The 16,390-nt window shown below is 33.8% G+C and overlaps 1 protein-coding gene across 8 annotated transcripts in view; it reads right to left on the bottom strand.

The window, feature by feature from the left end:
• Positions 1–7,780: 7,780 nt before the first annotated feature.
• Positions 7,781–16,390, bottom strand: part of LOC108723295 (mediator of DNA damage checkpoint protein 1) — a 66,886-nt gene continuing 58,276 nt past the window's right edge. For 6 of the 8 annotated variants that reach the window (XM_018448907.1, XM_018448912.1, XM_018448910.1 and 3 more), the window contains 4 exons: positions 15,766–16,134; positions 11,239–11,511; positions 9,552–9,808; positions 7,781–8,965 (listed from right to left, as the gene is read on the bottom strand). In XM_018448907.1, coding sequence (XP_018304409.1) covers positions 8,537–8,965; positions 9,552–9,808; positions 11,239–11,511; positions 15,766–16,134 — 1,328 coding nt within the window. In that variant the 3' untranslated portion in view covers positions 7,781–8,536. The remainder of the gene's footprint in view (positions 8,966–9,551; positions 9,809–11,238; positions 11,512–15,765; positions 16,135–16,390) is intronic. The other 2 variants (XM_018448913.1, XM_018448911.1) reach the window with 1 other exon arrangement.

The raw sequence follows: 16,390 nt of genomic DNA on the forward strand, positions 1-16,390 counted from the left end.
TCAGTTAATTTTAACATCATTGTTTGGAAAAATCGATTAGCATTTAAATTAAACTCACAATGAGAAAAAAGATTGTGTGCATATGTGACTCACTATTAAACATAATACAGGTTGAATAAGTAACATTGGTTTTTTATTTTTTTTTTTTTTTAGAACAAATTCTTCATAACATCGTTCTTCTTATGTTAGGCCTCTAGCCTGTGTTACACCTCTCTCATATGCTTGTGGTGCGTACGCTGATTATTCAATTGCCACGAGCATATGGGACCTACAGTTTTAACGCCGGTTCCGAACGGCGGATTTTTCGAGAGGTATTTCTATGGGCAAGGATACTCTCGGGAAGTTACCGGCCTTTTCCGAGAGGAGACACGAGCGTAAATATTTTGGTTGCTACCGGGATCGAACCCGGGACTTCTGGCATGATAGACCAGTGCGCTGTCTGCCATGCCACACTCGCGCTCATTAACATCGATTTGTAATTTCAAATAACGATGGGACATAAATACGTTTAGCTTTTCTTCGCTATCTTCTCGTTATTGATAGGGAAGGAAAGGATTCGTCGTAACATGTGGATATAATTCGAAGTGGGGAGCACGCAGCGTGACGATTAAAATAGTCTAGAAATCACAGGAAGCGTCGGCGTGTTTTTTTATTACGAGTATTTCACAATTTCTAATATATAATATATTTATATAATATATATAGCCATAATAATCTGCAATTGTAATAAATGACCCTTTTCTATGATGCCATCGGATAGTACAAACGCAATGTTTCTTGGGATGAGTGACTGGGGAAATGGAAGAGGGGGAAGAAAGGGTAAAAAGATAGACGAACGGTGTATATAGTAGAATACGCAAAAATACCACAGCGTTTATAATGCTCGTTATGCATACGTTAAGTTTTAGTGATTTCATTCCGTGTTTATATATGTATATATTTTTTTTCCTTTATTTCCCAAATGAATTGCCGACTGCGAATAAAGCGCTTTAAAAATCCGTGTATTATAAGGACGAAACAAAAATTAAATCGCAGAGAGAAAAAGTTTTCCGAACTCCCGTGAAACTTCCAGTCACTGTATCATTCGTCGTCTTTCTACGACAGAGTCCGTCATCAGAGGATATTTTCGGACTATTGAGAGATCCGAATCCTTTGCAATAAATAACCCTGACAGATAGGGGAAGAAATTGCGCGAAATTTTTCTTTCGTTTGATGCGATGTGATGTAAATTTAGAGTGCGATGGCAGTAAATCGCAAACATAATTCCATTCGTTACTTTTTCTATCAAAAATTCAGAACTCTTCGACCGAGTCAAGTCGTTTTAAGTTGCAAGGTCTAATAAAGCACTTGGGAGTTATCGCAAACTATTCGAACTTAATTATCTATATAACGAGCCGTATATCTTTCATGCGGAATTATGTGTGCAAAAAAATAATACATCTTACATTTCGTGAATATTTAAACAATATAAGATCAATAACACAGTATCAAATCGATACTAATTGAGCCAATTAAACATGTACGGTAATAAAAATTCTTCACAAATAAGTTACATTATAAAATATAACATCTAACATACGATATGTATATGTATGTTTGTATGTACCTATACATGTATGTTTCATATACAATAAGGTTGTGTAAACAAATATAAAAAAAAAGAATTAATAAAATTGTTATGAATGGTAAGATGTATGTTATGGATTATAATTTTGACATATCTACACTTTGCACTTTAATACTGAAAAGTGTGATGCGAAAATATAATTCAGAAGAATCTTAATTCAAAATTGTATACAAAATAAGAGGGATATTTTGATTGATACCATAATAGGGATATAACTGAATTTTATAATAAGCTTTTAAGCGCTTTTTACTTTCATTAGATTTGTTGAATTGTGTGAACAATTAAAATAAGTGTCTGATTAAAATAATTTGCACATCGTAATGAAACAAATCAATTAAAGAAGTTAAATAACGGTTTATCCACTAATGTCTACTAATGATTCAACTGATATATCGTATCGTTCGTGTAAATCGTTCTTAATAAAACAGTTTAAGATAAAATCTCTATGTGAAGGTGTGTAACAATCCTGAGTCCATGGTATAAATATCCACCGTGGACATATACACCATGCTCGAGTCATCGATGATATTCTCACTAGGAAATTAATTCAGAATTATTTGCAGTTATGTAATTATTACAATATTTCTTTTGTGATCACGTTTCTTAATTTCCTTTTCGTTGCATTATAAAATAGGTAATTATTATACTTATATTATGGGCGAGGCAGAAAATTAGATGACAATTCGACGATCATGCACTCGGCAATGTTCGAAAGACATATTAAATTCTCCGAAAATTAATTTTATAACGGAGTTATTGAGATGATGTTACTTGGTTATATATTTGAAATGTATTTACATTTGAATTCTTCAGGTTTCTTGACCTCAGGTTTCTCTCTTCGCGCAATTCTACGACATGTCATTTTTTCATTAATATCTATAACATTTATATTAGCAAAATCGATTCTTTTCGGAAATGATGTTCAATTAGATTCTTCGGAACGTCTTATTTTCTCTTGAAAACTCCTTTCTAACACTTTCGCGTAATTAGAAGACAGCATACAATTAGCGTTATCCAGCACTCTAATTTGTTGCGATGAAAAAAAGCTGTCTTGCTAATCGATAAGAATTTATATCTTCTCTCAGTAACGATTATCTTCCTACTTTCGTCAACGAAAACGAGAGGCAAAAACATAGAATTTATTTTAAGGAACTACGTACACTCCGCTTGGAAAGCCTTTTCATAGTTTTCCTATCTACATTTTCATCACAATAATCAAGTGCGCTCAGAGTAGAATATGAAAAAGAGCAAAAAACATATCTTTGAAAACGATAATATACATCCACAGCGTATGTAATTATAGCTATAACTATGAGCGCATGAATCTCGTAACACGCTCCGATGGCAACTTTCAGACACCAGAATTTCAGAATTAGGTATCTTATCGCTCGCAAATCTAGAAAAAACCTAGAAAATACCTCACAATTTGATATTTTAAGAAGTGCTTACAAATAAATTTATCGAATCGATACGAATGGAGAAATATTAATGAAGATGTTAACGATGAAGTCGTTAGATGGATGTAATACTTGCTTTCGCTTTTGGTCGTTTTGGACAAATGGGAAACGTCGTTTCTCACGGATCGAATCGCAATCTAATTCATGCGGCGTGACGTTCTGAAAATCACAGGACAGGTCTGCTTCTGTATTCGGACGGGCAGTGTGAGCTTGCAAGATACTTCTTCAACATGTTTGAAAAAAAAGTCAGTTACAACAAGCCATATACACACACAGTTTCGCTTCAATAGCGTCGCTTATGACGAATCGCTCGGACCTTGACTGAGAAAAAAAAGAAACCTGTCTCGTTTAAGAAAAAAACATTTTAAATTAAACACCGCTATCATATACATTTAAGATCACGATGGCTCTATAAGCCAGCTTACAAGAGAAATCTTAAATAACGTGGAATAAAACAAGATAAAGTTAATTGAAACAAAATAAAATATATATCGAGTATAATAGAAACATTTATTTTCAATTTTTGTGATAGTAAATTTATTAATGTTTAGTAGAAATTTGTAGTGTGATAAGAGAACTTTTTGTCTCTGAATTGATTAAAACCTCTTGTTGAACAGATCGGCGTGATCAGAACTAACGATACGAGTTTAACCCAAATACTAGACTGAATGCCAAGTAAGTGCTCGCAATAAAGGGCGCAAAAGGGCAATAATTGCATTGGAATTGCATCGGCAAACGAATTTGGGGCTGCAGTCAGCCCTTTCATCATCACTCGAATGATGCTGCGAAGCGTTCCGTGTCTGTGATATAACAGTTGGTGATGATGATAACTCCCTATCAAGGTAATTTTAAAATTCAAAAGCACGTCTGAAAGACGTCGTGACAACATCTGAAAATTGTCCTAATTTTTAAACTTTTTTTATATTTAATATACTTCAGATATCGTCCACTTCATGATGCAATTTTAAAAAAAAGGTCATCGACATCATTTGTTTATATATGCACCGTAAATTATCTCGAGTTTCACGAATCGGAATCGCGCGACTTATTCTAAGTGTCATGCTTTTTTTTTGTTTTTTTTTCCATTAATTTAGTATTTCGCTAACAATTCTTTTAACGTTGAATAAGAATACTTAATTCTGCGTTACAAACGCGACATCGAAAGCCGAAAGGCGAAGGTACAAAAAGGATCACATTGTCACTCAATAAAATGTCTCAATAATCCATCGCATTCCTATACATTAAGTAAAAGATCATTCTCTGGATGAAAAATTAGGCCGACTTTTTACGCAATGGACTTTCAGCGGGAAGCGCTACTGTGCGATTCATGCAGATGTAATATGTTCCTCCAGTGGTTCTCAGATTTTTCTATATTTTCCAAATAACTTCAGAATTATTGTGAGAGAAGTAAAATAAATATTAAAAGCAATAAGTGTTGTAATTATTTGTAGACAAAAGAAAAATTTTAATCACAAAAGGAAGATTTTAACAATACATTTTTCTTCACATAACTAAAATATAATACAATTGTTATTTTTTGTAATTAAACGATAAAATGGATATAAGAAAATTAAAGTATATTGAAATCGATCTTAATTCCTTTATATTGCGTCGCAATATAAAATCTGGGAATCACTGATTAACTTGAAGCTTCCACAACAGCTAAATGTTTAAATGCGCTGGATGAAATTTGTTTATCTTTTCCCTACGGTCAAGTCAATGATAATCCTTATATTCGAAATCGTTATGTCGAAATCACATTTAGGACCGAACAACAGTAAGTCGAGATAACAATTCTCGTTTTCTTTCGTGTTGAATCCAGCCCGAATCCTTGGCTTGTCTTGTCCAATTTCTCGTTAAGTTGTTCGCTCTGACTTTCGTTCCTCTCATATACTTAGTGTCTTGTGTGTATTATTTAGTATCATTATTATTAGCATTATTATCGTTACATATATGTTGCTTCACTACGGTTGATTGGCTTTTGGACGTGGATCTGGATGGAGTGTGGTGTATATACCATATGCGCGCGCGTGAAAGAGACAGAGAAAAAGCTCCAACATTATCTTCTTTCTGTCTCGCGGCGTCTTCGAACGAGGACGAGCGAGTGTTCCCCGAATGTTTCTTGGTTCATTTATCCGACTGTGAATGATGAAAATGGAGTGTTTACAGTAAAACATCAAATTTTTACGCATAAATATATATGGTTAATAATTTATAATTAATAATTTAGATTCTCTCAATAAAATCTTGAATAAATACAAAATAAATTTCCATATTTCTTTTTTTCTTCTTTAGTCTATATTTATAAAAGTCTAATTTATTTATTTATTCTTTATTGTACGGTGTTTTTAATAGTAAGATACGTCTTTTTGAAATTTATCGCAGTCCGAACGACGAACCTCGCTCGTCATCGATCTCCGAATCTAGACCTTTTTTGCTGTCGTCATTATTTTCTTCAAAAAGGAACGTATGAAAGAATATATATTTGCGTAAGAAATCAGACGGAATACATAGCATGCAGAGCGGATAGGTAGCGTCCATCAATCTTCGTTTCGTTTTTTTTTTTGTCATTTTCCTCTCTTGATGCGTGATTTCGATTTGCTATCGATTTAGAAATTTGCGTATTCTCGATAAATTTGATGTTTTTTTCAATCGAGTGTAATATCAAATCACGTCATTATCATCATTATTATCATTATCGCTATCCTTTATATATTTTTCTTCTTCTTTCTCATCATTATCATTATCACATACACACAGCGACACTTCGTGTTAAATCGTAATCGTGAAGATGTTCAATGCGCTATGTTACTCTGTGTGAAAAAACACTACGCTTCACTACAGTAATTCATTTCCTTTCATACGAAGACTAAATTGGGCCGTGAATTTTTTGAAACTACGTCTGTGACTCGCATCTCCCGACCATTTGCACCGCGATACATGGTGAATAATCAAGTGGAAATTAATCGTTTCCGATTCTTAAAACGTTTTTAATATAATATTATTAGACGAATATAATTATATGATTTCTTTATATCACTTGCAATCACTAAGCTCGTGACATAGTATCATTTTTATTTCAACTTTCTGAGAACTTATATAAATCATCACTCTTTTTTTAAAGTAAGCTTCCTGTTTTTTTTTTATTTCTTGAAATATAATATTGGAATATAATCACTGTGCATCGTGCTTTGTTAAAAAGTATCAATCCTTATCAGCTTTCAAAAAATTTATCATCGATGCTGTGCTTTCAAATAGAATTTAATAATTAGAAATAAATTTACACGCGACGTAGAAAATATATCTAAAATCATATTTTGAACGCGATCAAGAATTGTTTACTTCATAATATTTTTCAGTGAGGAAATTAACAAACTTGTCTATAAAATCAGATGCGAAACGATCGAGATGCGGTTTAAAGATGGAGTAAATTCTTCCATGGCGACAATACGTGCATTAAGAGAGATCTCTTTATTCGAAAGAAACTGGTTCATGGTTTTGCCAAGGATTCCACAGATCCCTTCAATCTATATATAATGCTTATATAACTTCGATAAAGTATTTGCATAAAAATAAACGACAAAAATAATATAATTAATTTCCAGAATTTTTTAAACTAATAAAATACATTAAAAATATAAACATAATAAAATGCAATAAAATATAAATATAGATAAGAAAAAAAATAAATATTTTACATATTTTAAATATATTAAATTTAAATAAATATGCAAAAATTAATAAATAATAATACTTAACAGTTCGATTTGAGAAATCCTCAGCGAGATGTTGAATTTCGTTTACAACCCGCGAGTGCGATAATATCCCATAATTGTATACATACGTGTATACGTATTAATAATTGTATATTCCGTATATAGACTTATATAAAACGCACGAAGCGGTTATTCGAAGGCTACTCGTTTCAGATTTTATTTATTTATAGCGACAAGCCGTTTCTGTACCTGTCGGCTCGATACTTGGCTTCGAGTTTTATCAATGGAAAAAGAATTCGGACTTAACTACGTGGATCCCGCGTATACGGGATCATTTTAATATCCTATATAACGTTAATGTTTTTCATGTAAATGTATATTCGTCTAGACACCCTCTCTATGTCAATGAGCATGTGTCTATGTGTTTGTGTGTATGCGTATCATGTGTACAATGAATAAAAGAGCATTTGCACAATCCAATTTTGTTGGTATAATTTTGCACGAAGAAAAAAACAAGTTGCTACAATGTGCTTTATTTCATATTTTAGTACAAATGAAAACAATTTTAATAGAAATACTTTGCGATAGAGAATATCTTTTCACTTCGTAAAAAATTATTCCAAGACAGAATGTGCAAAGATACTTTTCTTATTCATATGTATCTCATATAATTGTATCTTGTTTTTACAATCTAATGAGACCTCGCACAATAAGATCACTAATCAGTCAAAGAATGAAAAAAAGATGCGAATATATTTTCCGTGTATATGTTGTGTATGTGTACGTGTGCGTGTGTTGCTTATGTAATTGTTATGTATTTGTATATGCAAGCACGTGTAAGTGTTAGATGATTACGTTCTTCGAATCATTCGAAATGTGAAACAAGACCGACGCGCAACCTGCACGCACCGTCGTCGTATAAGCTTCTCACGTCAATCCTTCACCCTGACGTATCCTTGTCTAGAATTATTTTTCTTTTCTTTTACTAATGATGCGACGACCGCAAATTCATGACGCTGTCCTACAGTCTGTCTTTTGAAGGAGAAAGAAGCTTTTATTATTAATGATCGAGTAATTTAACTCGAGTTTCTGTGCATTTTCGAGTTTGTGTCTGCATGAAAGCCTTAGAATCTGATCTTGCTTAATCTGAAATGTGTAGCGTCATTTTGATCGTTTTGACCGTATGCTTGTTACATAGTAGTCCTTAATAAACGAATAAATTGATCGCAATTATAGACCGCAATTTTAACCTTCAGGAACAATATCGATTAGTCTCATCAGTTATCCGTTGTTCTTTCTGTCTTTCTATAAAGTTCTATTGACGATTGTTTTTTTTTTTTTTCAGATATTCCGATTTATAATCGGTATACGTGGTAATATGATTCTTTTAATCCTTAAAAGTCTTGAATATTTTCAGAATGTTTTAAAATTTAAAAAAAAAAAGGGATTTTATTCCCGAAGATCTTGAATTATCAAAGCGGCGTTTAGTCGAGAAAATTCCTTCACGAGGATATCATCTCACTTCTTTTTCCCCCTTTCGCTCTCACGTGTATAACATATATTTTTCTGAGCAGCTAAAAGCTATGAAAGCACATGGACAGACCAATCGACGATAGGACATAGCAGAGTGGGACGATAACCTTCTTCCCAGAAGGGCTGTCCTGCCCTACCCTACTGTTCGTAGTTCTTCGTCAAAGCGTCTTTTTCTTCTCTTGTCGTTTCGAAGAACACTGCTTTTAATTCTCCGCGCCGTTGTTGCCCTTTCCCCAGAACTTGTCGAAGCGGTTTCGCGCCTTCTCTAAGACATCGGTCGCTGCCGAACGTTGTGCTGAGCCCGGTACCACTGTTGGTGCTTCCAGAACGTGATAACCACCCGCAGTGCTACCTCCGGTGCTACTTCCTGTACCCGCAGTGCTGCTACTGCTACCGCCAGTACCTTGAGCTGGCGACTCGGCCTCGAGAACACGGTAACTCTGTGGTGCGGACGACGTCGACGATGTCGTCGTCACCGGCGCTGTCGTGATCGCCACCGGAATACTACCTTCCCTTTTACTTTCCATCTCGAACGTCGGATCTTCCAGACGTCTCAAGTTCGTGCCTGTCACTGACTTTATCGACTCTGGGCTCTGTCGCTCTTTCGTTTCCTCGACAACATCGGTGATCTCCTAAAATTAAACGCAAAAGAATTGTCGTAAATTACTCTCTCTGTCGCTGTAAAACGTAACAATCGTTTACATATGTGTACTATATTTAACATAAATAATATAAATGAGATTATATTTTATATTAAATTAATTTAGATTGTAAATTATATTACCTTTGGAATATTTAGAAAAAGATACGAAATACGCACGTAATACATTTTTATAATAAATTTTTTATTTATTTTTACTTATTTATTTTTTTGTATTATGCATTCCTTACGAAATATCAATGTCGATATTTTTAAAACTAAATAAATAAAATTTTTTACATAATTCCATTATTCTAGTTGTCCTACATATAAAATTATTAAACTAAACTCATAAAAAAACAATCAAAACTTTCGGAATATTTCGTGTTTTATTTTTTTCGTTTATTTTGTAATAAAATATGAAATGTCTTTTTTCAATTACCTTACTTTAATATTTTCGGACATATAATAAATAAGGTATCAAAAGAAAACACCATTTAAAAGAAAGTACGCGATTTGTGCAATGTTATACATGCAAGCGAATATTATATATCGAAAGATATAGTTTTTTTTCTGACCTTCTCATCCTTCGTAGGTGTGTCCTGAGCGTTCGTGGGCAATGGACTGTCTCTCTCCGAGTCCAAGTCCTTGTGACCATTTATGCCGCTAAAACTACCGAGCGAAACGCTTTCGCTTTCGGGTGATTTGTAGCCAGAGTGCTGGGAATGCTGTGATTTGTGTTGAGCCGCAAGCTCTGGTGGTGCTGATTGCGGCGCCGATGGTACTGAGGACGGTGCCCACGTCTTCGCCTCACTATGCGGACGCGTCAGAGGTTCTTCGAAATAAAGGAACAATTAGAATTGCGATCATGATAATATTACCTATGGCATTGTGTATGTTAAATCATAACACGCCGTAAATTTATATATATAAAATGCACGGAAAGAATTTGTTAAAATATTTATCTAAAATTTAACTATAGATCTGAAAATAATTTGCACCATCAAAATAATTATGTAGGAAAATCAAGCATGATGATGAATGCTAACAAAAATTTTTATATTCTAGATACCTGCTAAAGCGTCCTATAATTATGATTTTGATAATCCAACAAAATTATTTTCAGATAGAATATTCGTACTTTTATAAAAAATTATGCATGAACAGTAATATATACACGTTTGCATTATAGTCAAGGTTGGGTAAGTTAATGTTTTTTTTAACTGAATAAAGGTAAAGTTAATGGCTTTACAAAATTAATAAAATTAAGTTAAAAGTTGAAGAAATAAAAAATTAACTTAACGGAAGTTAAGTTAGTATTGAATTAATTTAAGTTAATATTGAATTAATTTAAGTTAAAAAAAAGTTAGTTTCGAAAAAAATTATTTTTGAGGTCAAAATGTATGAAAAATGTAATTTTTCTTAAAATAAGATTAAATAACAACTACAATATAGATTATTAAGTAAATTAAATTTTTAGTTTTTTTTATTTACATATGATATTACATAACTTTTTAGGTTTTTACTTTTTAATAAGCCTTAAGCCATAAAAAATGGACTAATTACAGTCAAATATTCTCCTCGCATTCGACTGTAATTGGTCAATTTCTTATGACTTAAGGCTTAAAACACTTATTATATATCCGGACTAAGGCTTATAGCATAAGGCATAAGCCAATCAGAAGTCTGTATTAGTATATCTTAAGAAATTACTTAAGATATACTAATACTTAAAATATGAACGGATTACGAATATACGTTCTTAATCTCATTATATTTCATTATTTTTCTAAGGCATTTAAAAGAGATAAAAAACATTTTTAACTTAAAAAAAAGTTAAAAAGTTAACATTTAAAAGTAACTTAATTAAGTTAAAATTTAATGCATTTATTAATGAACTAAGTTAAGTTAAAAGTTATTAACTGTTTTTTTAACTTTTAACGTTTTAATTAGCTACTACCCAACATGATTATAGTATTAAGCCTGTTCTTTTTAACTGAACTGTTCTTTTAACTTCTTGAACCGTTTACCTTTTGAAAAGATGAATCATGCAAGAAGTTCAGCTAAAAAAAGACAGACCTCTTGTCTGGACCTAAATTTCTAAATAAAATATTCCATCATGTATATTCATATCGATTCTATATATATCCCATCGATTTAAATATTCTGAAAGCATTTATATTTTATAAAAATGTTCATAGAATATTTTGTGCATCTTGAAATTTCCGATCGCATCTTCCATCGAGAGTTCTTTTGCCGTCTTACCTTCCCGGACATTTTGCGTCACGGTGAAAGTCTTGCCGGTGTCGAGGGGTACGGTCCAATTTACGGGTTCCGGTGAGCGCATGATCATCTGCTCCGGCGACTTTACTCTCGTTGGCTCCGGTGGACTCTTCACCACCGGCTCGTCGTTTAGCCAGGGACTTGCTTGGGTGACAGGCGCTGGCCCCACTGCCTTTGTCGTTTGCGACGGTGGCGTCGAAGCGACGCTCGAATCCCCGCCGGTGACATCCCCGTTTACTTGGGGTTCCGCCGTCACTGGAACGTTTGAAACGAAACGCTTTATCGTCGACGTAGATGATCGTTCTAGGTTCCCACCCCCCCCGTGTTCCCCGAAGCTTGCACTCGATGATGAGACAAATTACCGTTATAAATTAATTCGTATACCCGCAATTCGTATATTTCGCCCTTTTCTTGATAATTTATTTGTACTTGTAATAAGTAGATTATCAAGAAATTACTTGTTTACCAAATAACATGCGGCAATCAACAATGTTTGAGATTGCAATCATTGTGTTGCGATTCAGTTCAAGTTTTGTAGTTTAATTTGAAAATTTGCGTACTACTAAAGGTCACAATTTGTTGTACAGTTTGTTTGTATCTCTCATTATCGTCGCAGCGGCAAAGTTGCAGTTGTATTTGTCGGGCTGAATTCAACGTGTTTAGGATATTTACTTCTCTAAAGACAGAGAGTTACGAGAGTTGTTGCGGAGTGCTGTGGGAAATTAAACTGGATGATGTTACGAATGTGGGCTTGGGACGTCCAAAGCCAGGCGTTGACACACACAATCCGACGTGATTAATTGTAGATAACGAGGAAATCAACCTTTCGCTGCGACATCACGCCATCGTGATATTTTAATTAAAATATCGAAAAATTTATTGAACGTTTTATTCACTTACTGAGTTATAATATATTACATGTCATAAATATATTATTATTTTATAAGCTATTAATATAATTAATTACTTAAACCGATATATTAATTGACTATCGCATACTATCGTAAATCTAGTAATTATGGACCAGCAGATGAGGCAGCAAAAGGATTAATGAGAAACACTTAAACTATCGTTTCCCCAGACAGTATTGACAATCCTTTACAAGTGTCATTACGATAAATATTACTCAACATTGAAAGTGCTGATTATTCTACGCTGCTGCGACGAGATATCTTTGTCCCCTCATCAATAAGAAATGTCTTGGATTTCTTAAAATACAATATTTTTACATATCGATACCTCTCAAAAGATTTTAATGCCGGCATCGAGTGCAGGCGAGATTCTCTCTCGAGCGTGAATATAGAATACACGAAGGCTGTTAATAATGTATATCTCGGAAGGTACATTGGCGTTCTCAGGATGCAATATAAAGATACGCAACAATACATACAGCTACAGACATGAGGAGAGAAAGAGAGAGAAGGAGGAGCGAAAGGAAGGAAAGAGAAAAAGGGGAGAGGGTGAGTGAGAGAGTGAGAGAGAGAGAGAGAGAAGCACAAAATATGCATATATATTTACATATATTTATATATACACACGTATGTGCCATAGTATGCAAGTGCGTGTATATCGCGCAACAGGTTGACAAAAGGGCTTAACGTACATATGATATCGTTTTCCCGATAAATCGCGGAAATGATTACTCGATCTTCCGCACTTGAACTACTTCATGCTTTATTATTTGTTTATATATCACTTGAGTCTTCGCAATAACACGAAAGGAACAAGGAACTGCACAATTTGCGCACGAAATGGATAGTTTTATTCTTTGTCTTTGAAGAAATATTTCTGATGAAGAGAGAAAAGGAAAGAGAAAGAGAGAGAAAAAGAGTGAGATCTTTCATAAAAGTACTCAAAGTTTTCTTATAAAATTATATTTCTTTTTAATTTTTTCTAGCTTCGCTTATTTAACAGTTTTACTCATGGAAGTTATTTACATTATTCCAACAAAGTGAAGAATGGAGATTCTTGGTGAAGAATTTTTATTCTCTTTATATGTCAATATAAAAATATAGATTCAAATACATACATGAAATATGTATTCTTATTTCGGAAATTTTAATAAATCTGTGTTATTAAAAATATTTAAAATGTTAGAATTTATTAAGCTGTTAAAAGTTAATGTTAAAATGATTTGAGAATTATCAGTTTCCTTAAGTCTTTTTTTAAATTATATTTTTCACAATTATTCTAGAGAAAATATCGAGTTAAAGACTGTTAGCTGCACTGCTAATATACCGTTATTTTATTATTAAGGGCAAGAAGACAATCTCCACTTCGAGAAGACGTTCTATACAAAAGCTCCTAGTTGATATTTTAAGAATAAAATAAATTTACGGAAGCTAACGATTACAAGTCACTGCAACCTATAATACACATCATGTATTAGATGACAGTAGGTAGCCATCAGAGTCGGAAATAAATAATGGAATGAATACGTTCGGAAATAACAGTCTGTGAAAGATATAAACTAAAAAAAATGTGTAATCCTTCCATTGAAAGTGTAGCCTTTTATCATATGCATTTACATTTAGAAAGCCAGAGCTTCTCATTATTGAGAAATTTTATCCCGTTGTACATAGAAGAAAATTCGTAAATAATGCAGTTTGTTCTATACGAAAAATAACAATATATATGTATATATTGTTTTGTATGATAAAATATTTCCACTACAAATATTCGAACGTAAGGGCGCGTTCACACCTTAACGGAAAAGCAGAAAGCGGAAAAGCAGCACCCAATCAGAACTCGCACTGGTAATCGATAATTTCGGCTTTTTGTACTACACTACCAGCGCGAGTTGTGATTAGCCACTGCTTTTCCGTCAAGGTGTGAACATGCCCTAATACTAAGGCAATAAAATCGAATCGTTTATTGTATGTTCGTAGTCACTAATATATTATCTAGTTTTCAAAAGATTTCGGAGTACAGAAGTTTCTCTGCGAGAATAATTTGTCACCATTTTTGACACAAGATAAAAGGCAGATAAAAAGCAGATTTAAAAATTTCAAAGAGTATCTAGTTAATCACAGTTAAGATTCCTATATAATCGTTAAGACATATATGGAGATTTCAACGCAGGAAGATAAATTATGTCTGACAAAATTAAAGAATTCATATAATAAACTTTTTTTTCCACGAATGCACTAATGCACATTTTTCAATGACAGATTTGGTTTATCATGCTTTTGTTTTGCGTTGTTTATTTTATCGATTCAAGTAGAATTTTCACAGAGAATGCGTATATACATATATTTGTATACACAGGAATAAATTGTTGTGGAGAACATAATAAATTGGAAATGCGTGCGATAGAGCGTCGATTATTTAGATTGATTATATAATTGATGATATTATATAATTCACAGAAATCAATCCGAAAGAAATATAATATTTGTCACAATCTATATCATAATCTTTATATTACTCTTTAAATTTCGATTTTAATAATGTAGTTTTTTTTTTAAATTTATAACGCAAAATTCAATACAGAATTGTACGAGAAACGAATGACTTTACTTTTCTTTTCTATAACTCACTAGAAAAAGAAGTAAATTCATTCTCTGATTCTGAATGGAACTTGGAAACTTATCCTAACTTTTCATCTAAAAAAAAGTAGTTCTATGTAATCGTACTCTCTTTTCAGAGTGCAAAATAATTGGGATAGATAATCACGTAATAGAATCCAAATACTAACTCTGTTAAATCGACACTCTATCATATGCAACACGACAATAGACGGAGGCAGTGGCTAGGACATACAGAGAAATGGAAGGAGAAAGAAAGAGAAAAGGTACAGATTACTGAATAAGAGAGAAAGTGAAAGAGAGAGAGAGAGAGAGAGAGAGAGAGAGAGAGAGAGTGTGTGTGTGTGTGTGTGTGTGTGTGTGTGTGTCCCATTTTAATTAATACATTTGAATATCCGCGAAACTAAATAAGAGATTTAAAGTCCGGTTTTTTCAGCTTGTAATAATTTCAGTAGAACATATTTTAATGAAAAAATTTTACCTTGTGGGTAAAGGTATGAAATAAACTTCAAGTGGAAATAAAGATCAACTTTGTTTTTTTAAATTAAATCTTAAGTTTTTTTTTAACATCTATGTTTATAGCTCTTTTCATAATAAATTGAATGACCACATACCCAACATCAATGCAGATCAAATGACGAAAATTAAGTGATCACGCCTCTGTGCTCAAGTCAAATTCTTTTATCGGATGTCCTCTTTATCAGGTATCACACAAAACCATACCTGAAAAAACCGGATCTCGATACCTCAAGATAACTCTCGAGATATTCAAGTACGATTCAAATGGGACACTTTGTAAACATAAAAAACAAAAACAAAGATGTCTTACATTAATCACAAAGTTACATCAATATAGATACACAGAACAGCGAGCACACGAAGCAAAGACACTGGCTAATGACTGGACAACGTTAAAAAAAAAAAGAGCGAGAGACTATAAACCGGGACTCTCTTTTTAGCCACGGCACAACATGCTACTTACTAGCTTGGGCGGCGGTAGTAGCGGCTCGATTTGACGCGGATCGCGTATCGAGGGATGATTTGGATGATGGATCATCGCCGGCGGAATGGCCGCGGGCCAGTTTTGCCTGAGCCTCGTCATTCGCACCACGGCACCTTTGGCTTAAATCTTTAACGCCGCGCTCCGGCCTGGCCGCAGCGGCAGCGCCCGACGTAGGTGGGTGATGGACGGTCATATGAACCGAATACTTTACCGGGGAACGTTTTACCGGGGCGGTACTTGCGCTAATATTATTAGCAGTAGTGACAGTGATGTTGGTGGTGTTGGTAGTGGTTGTGGGTTTGGCGTGATGAAGAGGGCGATGGGGAGGGGCGGTGGTCGCGAGGAAGGCTAAAACATATTGTACAAGAAACAGTACAATTGATGAATAGAGTTCTTTGGGCCGTATCTTGTGCGCGCACATGTCTAATCGCGATTATTCTCATCGGAAGTTGAATTTCGAAACCGATTAAGAAAGCGCGCTCCTTCGCTCTCGCGAGACTCGACGCGGCAAGAAAGCTTCCAAGGAAAAGTGAACGACTGATCTTTTTGTGAAAACTTTTTTAATCATCTTAAGTATTTATATCCTAAAAAATCTTCTTAGCAA

This window comes from Mycetomoellerius zeteki, unplaced genomic scaffold (assembly GCF_001594055.1).
Source record: "Mycetomoellerius zeteki isolate Tzet28-1 unplaced genomic scaffold, Tzet1.0 scaffold228, whole genome shotgun sequence".
NCBI lineage: Eukaryota > Metazoa > Arthropoda > Insecta > Hymenoptera > Formicidae > Mycetomoellerius > Mycetomoellerius zeteki.